The sequence below is a fragment of the Mauremys reevesii genome, linkage group 5, assembly GCF_016161935.1.
Source record: "Mauremys reevesii isolate NIE-2019 linkage group 5, ASM1616193v1, whole genome shotgun sequence".
Taxonomy (NCBI): Eukaryota; Metazoa; Chordata; order Testudines; family Geoemydidae; genus Mauremys; species Mauremys reevesii.
The window spans coordinates 140,029,447-140,043,970 of NC_052627.1; the positions used below are offsets into that span (position 1 = coordinate 140,029,447).

The following is a 14,524-nucleotide window of genomic DNA, read 5'->3' on the forward strand; positions in this document are numbered from 1 at the left end:
CCCGCCGCCCAGCTCTGCCCACCCCAGCATGCAGCCTGCAGGTGCTGGGCCCCAGGCCCTGGGGAGGCTGCAGCCCCCCGGAGAGCCGGCACCTGGGGCTGGAGAAGGGGGAGGCAGGATCCTAGCAGCAGCCGACCACAGACTGCAGCCCCAACCACCCTGGTTCAGCCTCTGCCCTTGCTGGGGGCCAGCACCCCCGGTGACACGGGGGCAATTCACACACTGTCCCCCCCCGCAGGGGAGGCAGAGGCTCCAGGCTCCCCGTTGGACTGGCGCCCCAGGGGTTAGGGAGCCGAGGCTGAAGCTCTGGCAGTGTCACGCTGCAGGACGAGCGCCCGGCTGGAGGGTGGGTATCTGCTCCCCTCGCCCGGCTCAGCAGGGCCGGCGTGAGGCCGATTCCCCCGAATCGGGCCCCGGGCCTAAGGCCCCTTTGTTACATACCCGGCGGCGGGCCAGGGCTTCGGCGACATTTCGGCGGCAGGGGGTCTGGAGCGAGTGAAGTGCCGCCGGGTATTGGAATGGGGCCCCGCAGTCCCTAAAGCCGGCCCTGGCAGGGAGCCCCGGGGCTGAGGCTGACGAAGGGCACACGGCTGTCTCCGCTCGCACGCGTCTCCACCGGTCCAGTGAAGGGAGCTGCTGCAGGACCCCCCGCCCCACACACACACACACACAGAGACTAAGGTCAGGGGAGCGGAGGCCGGGATTCTGTCAGGAGCCGTGTAATTCTCTGGCCATGAAGAGAGATAGGAAGGGGGCTGGAGCAGGCCAAGGGACAGCAACAGGCTCAGTGGGTGTGGGGGGGGGGAGGGGTATTTACATTACAGGGCAGGCTGAGTGGTTCCAGGGTGGGGTGGGGAGGGGAGCTGGGCCCCACACTCCCAGCTCTGAGGAGCAGGTACAGCAACACGAGAGCTGAGCACCCACAGCACCTGGGGGAGTGGGGCCCCAGGCTGCACCCCCAGCACCCTGGGGCCGAGGCTCAGGGCCTGCAGAGGTGGCCAGCTGGGCCCCACAGCACCCTGCTGAACACCCCCTGGCTCGCAGCAACTCACACCAGGCTGGGAACAGAGGACACAGAAAAGCTTTATACAGTCAGGCCATGGGCTGGCTCCCCCTGCTCCCCGGCCCACGTGTGGGGCAGGAAGAGAGCCTGTGCCCCACGGCACAGCAGGCCCCTGGTAACACAGCAGCAGGAGCCTGTGCCCCAGGGCACAGCAGGCCCCTGGTAACACAGCAGCAGGAGCCTGTGCCCCACGGCACAGCAGGCCCCTGCTAACACAGCAGCAGGCAGAAGGGGGCCCGAGAGCAGCCGGTGGCGCCTGGGTGAGGCGGCTCAGAGGAGAGGCACCACCGGGAGCTGGGAGGTCCGGGAGCCCCGCCGGAGCGGGCTGGAGCGCACGGCACAGCACCCCACAGGGACAGCAGCACGGGCGAGGGGAAGGGCCCCGCGCCCCCTCCTGGGGCTCCCTGTATCCCCCATTGTCACAAGAGGGGAGCCCGGGCAGCTCCCCGCTCCCATTCACTGGAGTGCGCAGACGTCCTTGTCCTCGTCCTCCCCCTCCCCAGCCCCTGCCCCTGCCCCTGCCCCATCCGGCGCTGGCTCCAGCCGGCCCAGGGGCTCCGCAGCACCCAGCACCTTCTCCCTGAGCTCCATGAGCAGGTCGCGGCTCTCGCTGGGCGGCAGGTTACACAGGTAGTACTGGGGAGCCAGCTCGACCAGCCTGCGGGGAGAGAGCAGATCAGTGCTGGGCCCGGCTCTCGCCCCAGGGCCCGGGCAGCACCCAGGGGCCAGGCTGGAGGGGCCCAGAGAAGGCGCCAGGCCCTGCCCCAGGCCAGGCGTTACCCTGCCAGCATCTCCAGGGCCTGCCCTGCAGCCAGCCACAGGGGAGGCTGGGGGCTCCCCCCCGCCCCCCTCCCCAGGCATTGCCCCGCTGGGGGTCCCCTCCACCCCAGCAGCCCCCGCCCCCCTCTCCCCCCCAGGGTCCCCACTCCCCTCTCCCCCAGCAGCCTCCGCTCCCCTCTCCCCCCCAGGGGTCCCCCCTCTCCCCGGGGTCCCGCTCCCGCTCCCAGCCCCGCCCCCTCCCCAGGCATTGCCCGCTGGGTCCCCGCTCCCCTCTCCTCCCCGGGGGTCCCCTCCCTTACATCTGGGGCTGGATCTCGGAGACCACGCTGAGACAGTTGTCCTGCGAGATGGTGAACTCGTGGTACAGGACCCAGGGGGGTGGCCGGGGCAGCGGCCTCCGGACCACGTAGCAGCAGTGGGGGGGCAGGTGGGCCACGTGTTTGTGTGTCAGCATCAGGTAGTTCCCGGAGCCATCGATGTCCCGGGCCACCTGCGGGGAGCAGAGGGGTCAGTGGGGACGGACAAAGTGGGGCCTATTGCGGCCTGGGCAGGGCCCCCCCCCGCACACACACGGGGCCCCCCAGGGACCCGGGCCAGCCCCCTCCCCTTGCGCCACAAGGCCCCTCGCTCCGGGGCTCCCCCACCTTGAGGAAGTAGCCAGAGATGAGCGCCCGCTTCAGGTTGAGCACGTTGTCGTCCGTGCCGAAGGCGGGGGGGGAGACGGGCAGCTCGATTCGCTGCATCACCTCCAGCAGCTCGGCCCGCACGACGCCCGCCAGCCGCAGCCCCGCGCCGCTCACCCCGTGCTGCCGGCACCAGCCCTCCTCCAGCTCGTCTGCAGGAGAGGGGCGTCAGCTGGGGGCCCAGCCCCTCCCTGCATCAGGCTCTTGCCCCCGTCCTCTCCCCGGGGCCATGCCACCTCCGTCGCCTCGTCTGCCACACCCGGCCCCGGCCCTGCCCCCGCTGGGACGCCCTGCACCCCTCGCGGCTCGGGACAGGGGACACCAGACCTATCGAGTGCCCGTAGCCTCTGGAACGGCCACCTGCCCCCCGAGCACCTTGTCGCCCTGCCAGGGCAGGGCCCGTGCCCACAGCGGGGCCAGCCAGCGCAAGTGGTGGGTGATGCCAGGCCGCAGGCAGCGGCAGATGCTGAGGCGATCCCCCCCACCTGCATGCAGAGCGGCACTCACGCTGCTGGAAGGCATTGAAGACATTGATGAGGGTGAAGTGGTCCCCATCGGGGTGCAGCAGGGCCCGCCGGCGCACGGCCGCAGCCTCCTCGGAGCGCGCCACCGGGCTCACGAAGCAGGGCGAGGCTGGGGAGAAGCAGGCAGGAAAGTTACTCGAGGGCCCGGCAGGGCTCTCCCTGCGGCTGCCCCCACAGTCTGCAGGCGGCAGGGACCCACCCACGCCCTGGATCCCCAGAAGGCCTTGAGGCCTGCAGCCCGGCTCCCCGCAGACCAGGCTGTGATATTATTGATATAAATGGGGACCATATAGAACATGGGTTGCAACCAAGGTCCTGTAGTGGCACCAAATCCTAAGTAAAGGGGGTCATCTAAGGTGTCTAAGACCAGGTTCTGGGTTGCTGGTTATGATTATGCTGTCTGTATGTCTGTGTATCATTTTGTAGTTGAAATTATAAGTATTGGCTCTGTACTGTCTGTATTCTGTATTATGCTCTGCCTCTGGGAAGTGTCCCAGACAAAGCTGATGTTAGCCCGGCATAGCTGGCTTGATGGCCCATTAAAGGGCCATCGGCTACACAATTGACCCATGGAGAGAAGGCAGACACGCCTTGTGACTCAGCAAAGTGCAGGGACTGGCCCCTGTGACTCCAGACTCCATATTATTTTTGCTGTAAGTTTCCACAGTGAGGACAAAGGGATTCTTACACCTGGAAAAGTCTATATAAGGCTAATGCCTCATCTCCATTTCGTCTTCAATCCTGCTTCTGACCTCTGGAGGGACTTTGCTACAAACTGAAGCTCTACACCAGGGACTGAGGACCCACCCCAGCGGGGGATGTTCCAGAGACTTAAATTGAACCTGCAGTTTACTCCAGCGCTGCTGCAAGCCTGAACTAAGAACTTTGCCATTACTGTATGTAATTGATTCCATTTAACCAACTCTACCTCTCTTCTCTACCTTTTTCCCTTTGTAAATAAACCTTTAGATTTTAGATTCTAAAGGATTGGCAACAGCGTGATTTGTGGGTAAGATCTGATGTGTATATTGACCTGGGTCTGGGGCTTGGTCCTTTGGGATCGAGGGAACCTTTTTCTTTTATTGGGGTGTTGGTTTTCATAACCATTCATCCCCAGGACGAGTGCACTGGTGGTGATACTGGGAGACTGGAGTGTCTAAGGAAATTGCTTGTGTGACTTGTGGTTAGCCAGTGGGGTGAAACCAAAGTCCTTTTGTCTGGCTGGTTTGGTTTGCCTTAGAGGTGGAAAAACCCCAGCCTAGGGCTGTGACTGCCCTGTTTGAGCAATTGGTCCTGATTTGGCACTCTCAGTTGGGTCCCGCCAGAATTGCTCCGTCACACAGGCCCTCCGGAGCCCTGGTGCTGCTCCCTCTCGCAGGGGCCACGGTGCCCGTGTGACGTTATTGATATAAATGGGGACCATATAGAACATGGGTTGCAACCAAGGTCCTGTAGTGGCACCAAATCCTAAGTAAAGGGGGTCATATAAGGTGTCTAAGACCAGGTTCCGGGTTGCTGGTTATAATTATGCTGTCTGTATGTCTGTATCATTTTTAGTTGAAGTTATGAATGTTGGCTCCATGCTGTCAGTATTTCAAGTTTGTGCTGTGCTTCTGGGGGAAGCCTCCCAGACAAGCTGGTGTTAGCTCTGCCTAGCCTATTTGATGGCCCATTAAGGACCATTAAGGACACAATGGACCCATGGAGAGAAGGCAGACACGCCTTGTGACTCAGCAAAGTATGCAGGGACTGGCCCATGTGACTCCAGACTCCATATTTTTGCTGTAAAATTCCACAGTGAAGACAAAGGGATTCTTACACCTGGAAAAGTCTATATAAGCCTAATGCCTCATCTCCATCTGGTCTTCAATCCTGCTTCTGACCTCTGGAGGGACTTTGCTACAAACTGAAGCTTTACACAGGGGACTGAACGACCCATCCCGGTGGGGGATGTATTCCAGAGACTTAATCTAAAACCTGCAGTTTACTCCATCACTGCTGCAAGCCTGAACTAAGAACTTTGCCATTACTGTATGTAATTGATTGCATTTAACCAATTCTACCTCTCATCTCTACCTTTTTCCCTTTGTAAATAAACCTTTAGATTTTAGATTCTAAAGGATTGGCAACAGCGTGATTTGTGGGTAAGATCTGATGTGTATATTGACCTGGGTCTGGGGCTTGGTCCTTTGGGGTCGAGGGAACCTTTTTCTTTTATTGGGGTGTTGGTTTTCATAACCATTTATCCCCAGGACGAGTGCACTGGTGGTGATGCTGGGAGACTGGAGTGTCTAAGGAAATTGCTTGTGTGACTTGTGGTTAGCCAGTGGGGTGAGACCAAAGTCCTTTTTGTCTGGCTGGTTTGGTTTGCCTTAGAGGTGGAAAAACCCCAGCCTAGGGCTGTAACTGCCCTGTTTAAGCAATTGGTCCTGATTTGGCACTCTCAGTTGGGTCCCGCCAGAATCGCTCCGTCACAGCCCGCGCCTGGCCCCCTACCCGTCAGCATGGCAGCCATGGTGAGCATCTCGTGGACGCAGTCGAACTCGCACGAGGCAATGAGTGCCTTGGCCAGCTGGGGGTCCAGGGGGAACTCCGACATGATGATCCCCACTTCCGAGAGGTTCCCATCGTCATCCAGCGCGGCCAGGTAATCCAGGTCCTCCAGGGCCTGCATCAGCGACTCGGGGGCTGGTTGGGGGGCAGGGAGTCAGCCAGGCAGCAGGGGAGGTGCCAATGCCGCAGCCCCAATTCCAGACCCCCCCACCCATGTACCAAACTCCCTTCCTGCAGGGCTCATCCCCTCGGCAGCACCGGCAGTCACCCACCCCCACGCCAGGCCTTCCAGCTCCTCCCCTCCAGGATGGGACCATCCTTCTGGGACAGAGGGGTGGCAGGAGGGTGGGGTTCCCCCGGATGCTCTGGCCCTCCCCCCGTGCATGGCTCTCTCCTGCTGCCCGATCCCCCAGCCCAACTGCTCCTGCCCGCGGCCGAGCTGGGGGTGCCCAGGCCAAGTCTCCCATTGCAGTTCCCTGCCCATGTCCAGCCCCCCTGAGCTCAGTCTCCTCCCTTGCTGGGACAGCAGCTGCTCCCGGTGTGGGGCCAGCTGGGAATCTCGTTAACAGGCCATTTACCCCCCCCCCCGGATTGTTAGCGGGTCAGCGAGAGCAGCCCCGTTTTCCTCCCGTCCCCAGTCCTGCAGACGCCCCTCACTCCCGACCCGCAGCCCCTGGCCGTACCTGGCCGGTCAAGGAAGTCGCACTGGCCCATGTCAGCGATGTCGAGTCTCTTGAGCAGCAGCACCAGCCGGCTCAGGTTGGCCTCGCTCACGTGGGGGGCGGGGGCGGCCGGCAGGAGCTGCTCGTAGGCGGCTTCGGAGTAGAGGCGCACGCAGGTGCCTGCCAGGCGACAGGGGAGCTGCCATGGGCGGCACTGGAGGTGGGGCTGCCATTGGGGAAGAGGCACTGTGGGGGCAGAGCTGCAGCCCAGCCGGCCAGCGAGCTCGCCCCACTAGACGCCCAGGCTGGTCCCCAGCCTGGCATTGCCAGCCCCAGCGCGTCCATGACACATGCTGCCCGCGGCCTGGGCCCTCATCTGGGGGGGGGGGAGGAGCTGCCGCCTGGGGCCTGGGCCTCACCTGGGGAGGCTGCCTGCGGCCTGGGCCCTCACCTGGGAGGCTGCCTGGGCCCTCACCTGGGGGCTGCCTGTGCCCTCACCTTGGGGTTGCCTGCGGCCTGGGCCCTCACCTGGGGAGGGGGCTGCCTGCGGCCTGGGCCCTCACCTGGGGAGGGGCTGCCTGCGGCCTGGGCCTCACCTGGGGAGGGGGCTGCCTGCGGCCTGGGCCCTCACCTGGGGAAGGGGGCTGCCTACGGCCTGGGCCTCACCGGGGGCTGCCTGCGGCTCACCTGGGGTTTGCCTACGGCCTGGGCCTCACCTGGGGTTGCCTACGGCCTGGGCCCTCACCTGGGGGCTGCCTGCGGCTCACCTGGGGGGCTGCCTACGGCCTGGGCCCTCACCTGGGGAATGGGGTGTTTGCCTACGGCCTGGGCCCTCACCGGGGGGGGGGGGTTTTGCCTGCGGCCTGGGCCCTCACCGGGGTTGCCTGCGGCCTGGGCCCTCACCGGGGGTGTTGCCTGCGGCCTGGGCCCTCACCGGGGGGGGGGTGTTTGCCTGCGGCCTGGGCCCTCACCGGGGGGGGGGGGTTGCCTGCAGCTCACCTGGGGGGCTGCCTGCGGCCCGCTGCCTCCGTGACTCCGCCTGGCTCTTGCTGATGGGCCGCAGCACCTGGGACTCTGCACGGATCCGGGGATTGTAAACCTGGGGGGACAAGGGCTGTGAGAGGCCGGCCGGCTGCTCCCTGGCCAGCCCCGGGCTCTGCTCCCCACTTGCCGCTAGACGCAGAAATCAGCCCCCGCCCCGAGCCGGCCTCTGGGCTGCGCAGCCGCAGTACCACATCTCACCAGCAGGGGTCCACGTCGGGCCAGCACCCCAGGGAGATTCCTGGGACCGCAACCAGGCCCCAGGCGGGTCAGGGCAGGAGCAAGTGGGACTCTAGGGGCCCTGGCTCCGACCCCAGGGTTACCAACCCCAAATCTCCTGGGCGCCTTTCAACTGTGCCGATTCCGGGAGACTCCAGGCCAAACCTGGAGGGTTGGGAACCCTATCCGACCCACCCCAGGGGGGACTGGCTGGCTCAGGGGAATGGGACACGGGGCCTTTCCACGGGGCGGGGGACCGGGATATGGGGCCTTTCCTCCCCGGGGAACGGCGGCTCCAAGCCGGCCGCGGGGCAGGGGACCGGGATACGGGGCCTTTCCTCCCCGGGAAACCTCCCCCCTCCCCCAAAATAACCTTGTGACACCCCCCGGCCCGGCTACTCCCTTTTCCCCCATTTTGAGAAACGCTGCTCTCCCGCTGTGAAATCTGTACAGTGTAGGGTTAAAGCACAAAAGACCAGATTTCACTGTCCATGACACATTTTTCATGGCCGAGAATTTCGTAGGCCCTACAGATAGGCCCTGCGCCTTCCCTTCCACGCAGAAGTGAGGGTAGCAAGTACTGCGCACTCCACTCCAATAACCTTAGAGACTAACACATTTTGCCTCTCTTGATATTCACCCTTCTTGTCAACTGTTGAGAATAGGCCACTTCCGCCTTAATTGAACTGGCTCGTTAGCACTGACCCCCCACTTGGTAAGGCAACGCTGATCTTTTCATGTGCTGTAATATATATTCTGCTTCCTGTATTTTTCACTCCACGCAGCTGACGAAGTGGGTTCTAGCCCACGAAAGCTGATGCTCAAATAAATGTGTTAGTCTCTGAGGTGCCACGAGACTCCTCGTTGTTTTTGCTGATACCGACTAACACGGCTGCTACTCTGAAACCTGTTACAATAACCTTGCGACCCTTCCCCCCCCACCCTTTATGGATCAGGATCCCTACTATTACACCACGATTTAAATAGCCGAAATCATGAAATTTACTATTTTAAAAATCCTGTGACTGTGAAATTGACCAAAATGGACCCTGAATTTGGCAGGGCCCCACTTATTTTCATGTGGAAATTGGCAGGAGAGTCAGTGCTGCCCAAGGAGTTGGGCAGAGCCCCCGGGCCAGGCTGAGCCAGGCTCCCCGCGCCGTACTCACACTGCGCAGCTCCAGCCCCGTGTCGATCACGTAGCGCACAGTCCCCAGGGAGAAGGACGAATCCGCGAGCCAGTGGGTGACAATCACGCGCCGGCCCTGGGGCCTGCTGCCCTGCTCCGGCACCTCATAGACCTTCTGGGCTGCCCGCCCCACCCCCGGGTGCAGGGGTAGGGCCAGCAGCGGCCCCAGCCCCGGGTTCAGGGCCACAGCCTCGGTGCGGATGGCCTCGCAGCACTCGCTGATCTCCTGCAGGGAGGGGAGCAGGCGCCGTTAGTGACAGGACACCCCCTTTGCTGCACGGCTGGGGACCACCCCCCAAAGCAAGTCCCAGCACCCCCCCCTTCTCCCGCAAGCACCCGGCCAGAGAGTGGTCCCAGCAGCCCCCCAGTCTCCACCTGCTCACTGGCCAGGAAGAGCAGCACATCGCCGGGTTCCTGGTGCCGGTGAATGTCCAAAACCGCCTGGCATGCGGCCGAGACGTGGCCCCGAGCCGGTGGATCCCTGTACACCAGCTGGCCGGGCGGGCTGGGTCCTGGTACCCGCACCACAGGAGGGTCCCCGCAGAAGGCCCGCAGCCGCTCCTCCAGAGCCGGCACCGTCACCACCACCACCTTGAGCTCGGGGCGCTGGCGCAGCACGTCCTTCAGCAGCCCGAGCAGCACGTCTGTGGGCACCGTGCGCTCCTGCACCTCGTCCAGCACAATGACCCCGTACTGGCGCAGCAGAGGGTCCGACATCATCTCCCGCAGCAGCATCTCATCCGAGCAGAATCTGCCAGCACCAAGCACCAGGGTCAGAGGCGGCCTGAGGAAGGGGGAGCCCAGAGCTGGGATGGCAGGTGCTGCAGGTCGGGACTGAGGGGCACCGGCAGGGTTGGGAGGGGAGGCCCGGGGGGGCTGCAGGTCGGGATTGAGGGGCACCGGCAGGGTTGGGTGGGCAGGCGCCCGGGGGGGCTGCAGGTCGGGATTGAGGGGCACCGGCAGGGTTGGGAGGGGAGCCCGGGGGGGCTGCAGGTTGGGATTGAGGGGCACTGGCAGGATTGGGAGGGGAGCCCGGGAGGGCTGCAGGTCAGGATTGAGGGGCACCAGCAGGGTTGGGAGGGGAGCCCGGGGGGGCTGCAGGTTGGGATTGAGGGGCACCGGCAGGGTTGGGAGGGGATTTGGGAGCCCCCCTCCCCCACTCTCAGGAGGGAACCGTGCCCTTGTCCCCTGAGCTGAGAGGTGTCAGGCCCAACCCAAGAGAGTCCCCCTTAACCCCTTCACTGCCAGAGCCCCCACCTGATGCCCACAGCCTGACCCTTGCAGTGCGGCCTCCTGCTCACCCCTCCAATCCCGGAGCCCGGCTGGGCCCCGCCCTGCGCGCGAGGTGCCCCCAGCCCGGACACACACAGCCTGGCCCAGGCCCGGCCCTGCCCCCCAGCCGCTAGAGGCTCAGTTCTGGTCGGCCTCGTCCCAGCACAGAGCAGGGGGGAGCCTGGGACAGAGCTGGCCTCCGCCTCTCCCCAGGACGGCGGCTGGTGGAGTGGCCTGGCTGCCGAGCCTGGACTGCAGCGCCGCCCTCGGATGCCCTGGCTCCGGGCTGAGCCCCCGCCCGACAAGCCCAGCGGGGGCGGGTCAGGGCACCACGCGGCTGGATCGGGGCGGGAGGGGCACCCAGTCCCACAGGCAGGTCTCAGTGCGTGCAGCTCCCAGCCTCACCTGAGCAGGGTCTCCGGGGTGCAGCAGTCCTCGTGGGGGACGCAGTAGCCAACCTCGTGGCCCAGGTTCAGGTCCATCTCATCAGCCACGCGCAGCGAGAGGCTGAGGGCGGCCAGGCCGTGGGGCTGGCTACAGGCCACCAGGCCACGTGTGAACTGCTGGGAGAGGGCGTACTCTGCACACCACTGGGGGATCTGCAAGGAGGAGAGTGGGGCAAGGGGCACAGGTCACCCCACGTGGGCACAACAGCCCAGAGCCACCCACGTGACACGCCTGTGCCACATGCTGCGGGTGCCCACACGGCCTGCCAGGGGCAGAACCCATCAGTCCGGCTGGCAGGGGGCCACTGCCTCACCCAGACACCGTCAACAATCCCAGGTTCCACAGGTGCTCCTGGGCACAGAGGTTGGCAGCAGGCAGCTGGCACCCAGCTATGCCATCCCTGAGGAGTTCCTTCCTGGCAGCTCAGCCAGGGGCTAGTCCCCTCCACCCTGCCACCCCCACGGCAGCCGTGGGCCCCTCAGCCAAGGAGCAATGTCTTCCGAGATTGTGGGGAAGCTGCTTGAGAACCTGCAGCATCCCATGGAGCTCCGGGGCAGAGATCTCGGGTAGAGAGGAGGGCAGCCCGGTGGACCTCGAGGGACAGTTGCTGCAGTGCCCCTGCCCCGCCCCACGGGGCCGATACCAATCACAGAGATAAGGCAAGCGCCCAGGCCCCTCCAAACACCTCTCGTGTGCCCCTTCGCCCCAACCCGCCTGCAGGCACAGCTCTGCTCCTGGGGGCTGCAGCTGGCCCCAGGCAGAGATCTGCTCCCTTACAGAGCCACCCCCGCCCACACTCCACACCAGCCAGGCTCCAGCTTCCGCTGCTGGGAAGCCTGGGCATCCCCTGGGCATGCACCAGGAGAGGTCGCTGGCAATTAACTGTGGCCTGGGAGAATCCTGGGAGGCTCCCGCCTCCGTCTCCAGGCCCACGGCCTGGCTGGGGCCTACAGCGGAGCAGAGCTCCAGACACACGCTGCTTGAAAACAAACCCTGCCCCAGGTCAAAGTCCTGAGGAGCGTCTCTAGCTTCCCTGCCAAGGCGGCTGGGGCGGAAGAGACACGCACCGGGGCAGAGGGCCAAGGAGCCCAGCTGTCTGCAGGCGCTGCAGCTTGGAGGGTTGGCACCGAGGCTGCTGGTTGTCAGGTACTGGCAGCCTGGGACTCCGCAGACAAGCCAGCCCCCGTCAGTCTGTCTGTCCTGCTCCGTGTGAGAGCTCTCTGGGGCAGGGGCTGTGTGTCTTTAATGCCAGGACAGCAGCCAGAGAACTGGGTCCCGACTGGGCTGCTCGGTGCACCAGTATCGCAGCCCAAGTCAGGGTGTCTGGGGCCCTCGGTACCACTCTGCTGGGCTCCCGCACCCCCTCGGGAGTCCCTGGCCACCCGCCAGCGGCTCACTCCAGAGGGCACGCCTTGCCCTGCAGCTCAGAGTGCAGACCCAGCTGACTCCCAGCCAGTGCCGGGCACAACTGAACGCCAATTCCCAGGGCGGCCGCCAGGGAGAGCCCGGCCCCCCGTAACCCTGACCTCCCCACGGGCTGCCCCGAGGGGGCTGCGCAAACAGACAGGAGCCGGTCAGGCGTACAATGGACCCTGCCTCAGAGGTTAAACAGGTGCCCTCCTGCAGCACCCGTAGCCACAGCACCCTAGACTGCGGGACGCAGCCACCGCCAGCAGCAGCTGCCAAGCCATTTAGCTCTGTGCTCCTGTCCCCACGAGTCCCTCCGGACACCAGGGGCAGGTACTCAAAGGAGCCCAGGAGTCTCACCGGCAAGCCAGCAGCACAGCGCCCCCGACCGGGCTCCCCACTCCCTGCAGCACAGGCCCCCTAGCACTGTGCTGACTGAGGGGGCCTGTGCTGCAGGGAGAGGGGAGCTCAGTCGGGGGTGCTGTGCCCCCCGCCCTCTCCCTGCAGCACAGGCCACCTAGCACTGTGCTGACTGAGGGGGCCGGTGCTGCAGGGAGAGGGGAGCTCAGTCGAGGGTGCTGTGCCCCCTGCCCTCTCCCTGCAGCACCGGCTGCTCCCCAAGCCCTGAGCCCGCCACATGCAAGGGCATTGTACGGCAGGTGTTCTTTCCAGCAGGGCCCTCCTGCCCTGGCTACGCCCCCCCTGCCCCCTCGCACCTGGGTGCTCTTGCCGGTCCCGGGCCCCCCAGACACCAGGACGATGCCGCTGCTGCTCTCCAGGTGCTCCATGAAGCTGTACTTGGTGGCCCAGACGGGCAGGTCTCGCCGCCGCTGCAGCAACTCATAGTAGCGGGAGGAGAAAGGCAGCCCATCGTATGGGTTCACCTCCAGGTCCCCCTCACAGTCCAGGACCAAGCCCTCGCCCCCCTCCTCCTCCTCCTCCTCTTCATCCAGCAGGGAGCCAAGGCCATTCGGCCGCAGCGGGGAGGCGAGGCCATCGCTGGCCTCCATGGCGGTGAGGCTGCGGGGCAGACGGAGCCGGGACCTGCAAGGGAAAAGGGCAGGGGTCGGAGAAGCCACGGGGCCCTGGGGAGGAACTAGTTAACAGAGTGGGGAGACCCCCAATCCCCAGTGGCCCTGCTCCACACCCACCAGCTGGGGGGCAGGCAGAGATCCTGAGGCCAGCAGGGCCCAGCATGGAGCACGGGCCAGGGGCTGCAGCACAGGAACGCCTGGAACCGACCTGCTAGCAAAGCAGCCAGTCTGGATTGAAAACCTGTCAGGGATGGAGAATCCGCCTCGGCCCTTGGGTTCCCCTGGTTAATTCCCCTCACCATTAACAACCTGCCCCTAATTGCCAGCCCCAATTCACCTTACCTCAACTGCCAGGCACTGCCCCATGTCTGACCGTCCCCTGCCGGCCTGAGCAGCCCGTCACTAGACACCTGTTCCCCAGGCAGGGACCTACAGCCTGGGATCCAGGCACCCCGAACCGCCTCTGTTACGCTGACCAGATCCAGCTCTCTGAGTCTTGCACTACAAGGCAGGTTTGCTAGTCCCAGCTCCTCTCTGAGCGAAGAGAGCGGGCCCCCCGCGGGCCCCCCCCGCGCCCCCCCGCCCAGCAGGCTCCCGCCCGGGGCTGGGACTCGCACCGGCCCAAGGAGCAGGGTCCGGGGCCGGGAGAGCGGCCACTCCCCCGGTCTGCAGGAAGCGCCGGGCGTGTCACGAACCGCCCCGCTCACCTGGGCGTGCGCAGCCGGCACCGCCCGGGCGGCAGGAGGAACCCGGAGCCTTTTCACCCCCCGGGGCAGGACACAGCCCCGCCCCGCCCCGCGGCAGGGACCGGGGGGTGACGGGACCCGGCCCGCGGCCAAGCGCAGGGAGCGGCTGCAGCAGACCCCCCCCCGCGGAACCCAGGCGTCCGGGGCACCGGCCCGACGGGATGCGGCCTCCGCCCGGCCCCGCCCCGCCCTCGGAGCCGTGAACGCCACCGCCCCGTGCCCCGCCCCCGGCCCCGCCCCGCCCCAGCCGCGCCCCGGGGCGGCTGGTTGTAGCGGCCCTCCGCCCCGGCAGCCCCGGCCCGGCCCGGCCCGCCCCCGGCGACCCCGGCCCGGCCCCGCCCCGCCCCCCGGCCGCCCCCGGCCCCGCCCCGCCCCCCGGCCGCCCCCGGCCCGGCCGCGCACCCCGAGCCCTGCCGCCCCCCCACTCACCTGTACCCGGCTCTAGGCCCCGCCCCGGAGGGTGTCACGGGACGCCAGGCACGAGTCACGTGCCGCACCATGGCAGCCAATCAGATGGGGTCCGAGTGGCTTCGGCCCCGCCCCCGGCTCCGCTGTCACCCGAGCCCCGCCCCGCCGCGCCAGGCCCCGCCCCCGGAGCGTCTGTCGCCCCGACCGCAGCTCCCGCGGCGCGGCGGGGGGCGGGGCCAGGCTGCCCAAGGGGCGGGGCCAGGGGCGGGGCCGGACACGTTGTAGCTGCGAGTCCCGCGGGCCAGGGCTGGCTCGGCGCAGCCGCTCGGGTCAGGGGCCGGGAGGCCAGCCAGTGCCCCGCCCCCGCCAGCTCAGTCCTCCCCGAGCCCGCCCCAGCCAGTGCCCCGCCCCCGCCAGCTCAGTCCTCCCCCGAGCCCGCCCCCAGCCAGTGCCCCGCCCCCGCCAGCTCAGCCCCGAGCCCCCAGCCTGTGCCCCC

General features: G+C 66.0%; 1 protein-coding gene across 5 annotated transcripts; it reads right to left on the bottom strand.

The window, feature by feature from the left end:
• Nucleotides 1–896: 896 nt before the first annotated feature.
• On the bottom strand, nt 897–14,185 carry DQX1 (DEAQ-box RNA dependent ATPase 1). 5 transcript variants are annotated; one of them, XM_039541813.1, is made up of 12 exons: nt 14,050–14,185; nt 12,557–12,884; nt 10,392–10,585; nt 9,090–9,465; nt 8,695–8,940; nt 7,265–7,364; nt 6,287–6,445; nt 5,547–5,738; nt 3,034–3,159; nt 2,488–2,678; nt 2,143–2,333; nt 897–1,721 (listed from the first exon to the last, which is right to left on the bottom strand). In XM_039541813.1, the coding sequence occupies exons 1-12, from the start codon at nt 14,118–14,120 to the stop codon at nt 1,520–1,522; spliced, it is 2,376 nt and encodes a 791-aa protein (XP_039397747.1). In that variant the 5' UTR covers nt 14,121–14,185; the 3' UTR covers nt 897–1,519. The 5 variants fall into 5 exon arrangements, with proteins under 5 accessions (XP_039397747.1, XP_039397750.1, XP_039397749.1 ...); XM_039541816.1 differs by lacking the exon at nt 14,050–14,185 and adding an exon at nt 13,582–13,732; XM_039541815.1 differs by lacking the exon at nt 14,050–14,185 and adding an exon at nt 13,217–13,412.
• Between the last annotated feature and the right edge of the window lie 339 nt (nt 14,186–14,524).

What these genes read in the sequence shown, in the direction of transcription:
- DQX1 (XM_039541812.1), bottom strand. Translation starts at nt 13,176, where the DNA reads ATGGTGAGGGGAATTAACCAGGGGAACCCAAGGGCCGAGGCGGATTCT. An exon ending in CGACTTCCTTGACCGGCCAG is followed by an intron (nt 5,739 to 6,286) that starts GTACGGCCAGGG and finishes CCCCCCAACCAG; the next exon opens with CCCCCGAGTCGCTGATGCAG. An exon ending in CTTCAATGCCTTCCAGCAGC is followed by an intron (nt 2,679 to 3,033) that starts GTGAGTGCCGCT and finishes CCTCTCCTGCAG; the next exon opens with ACGAGCTGGAGGAGGGCTGG.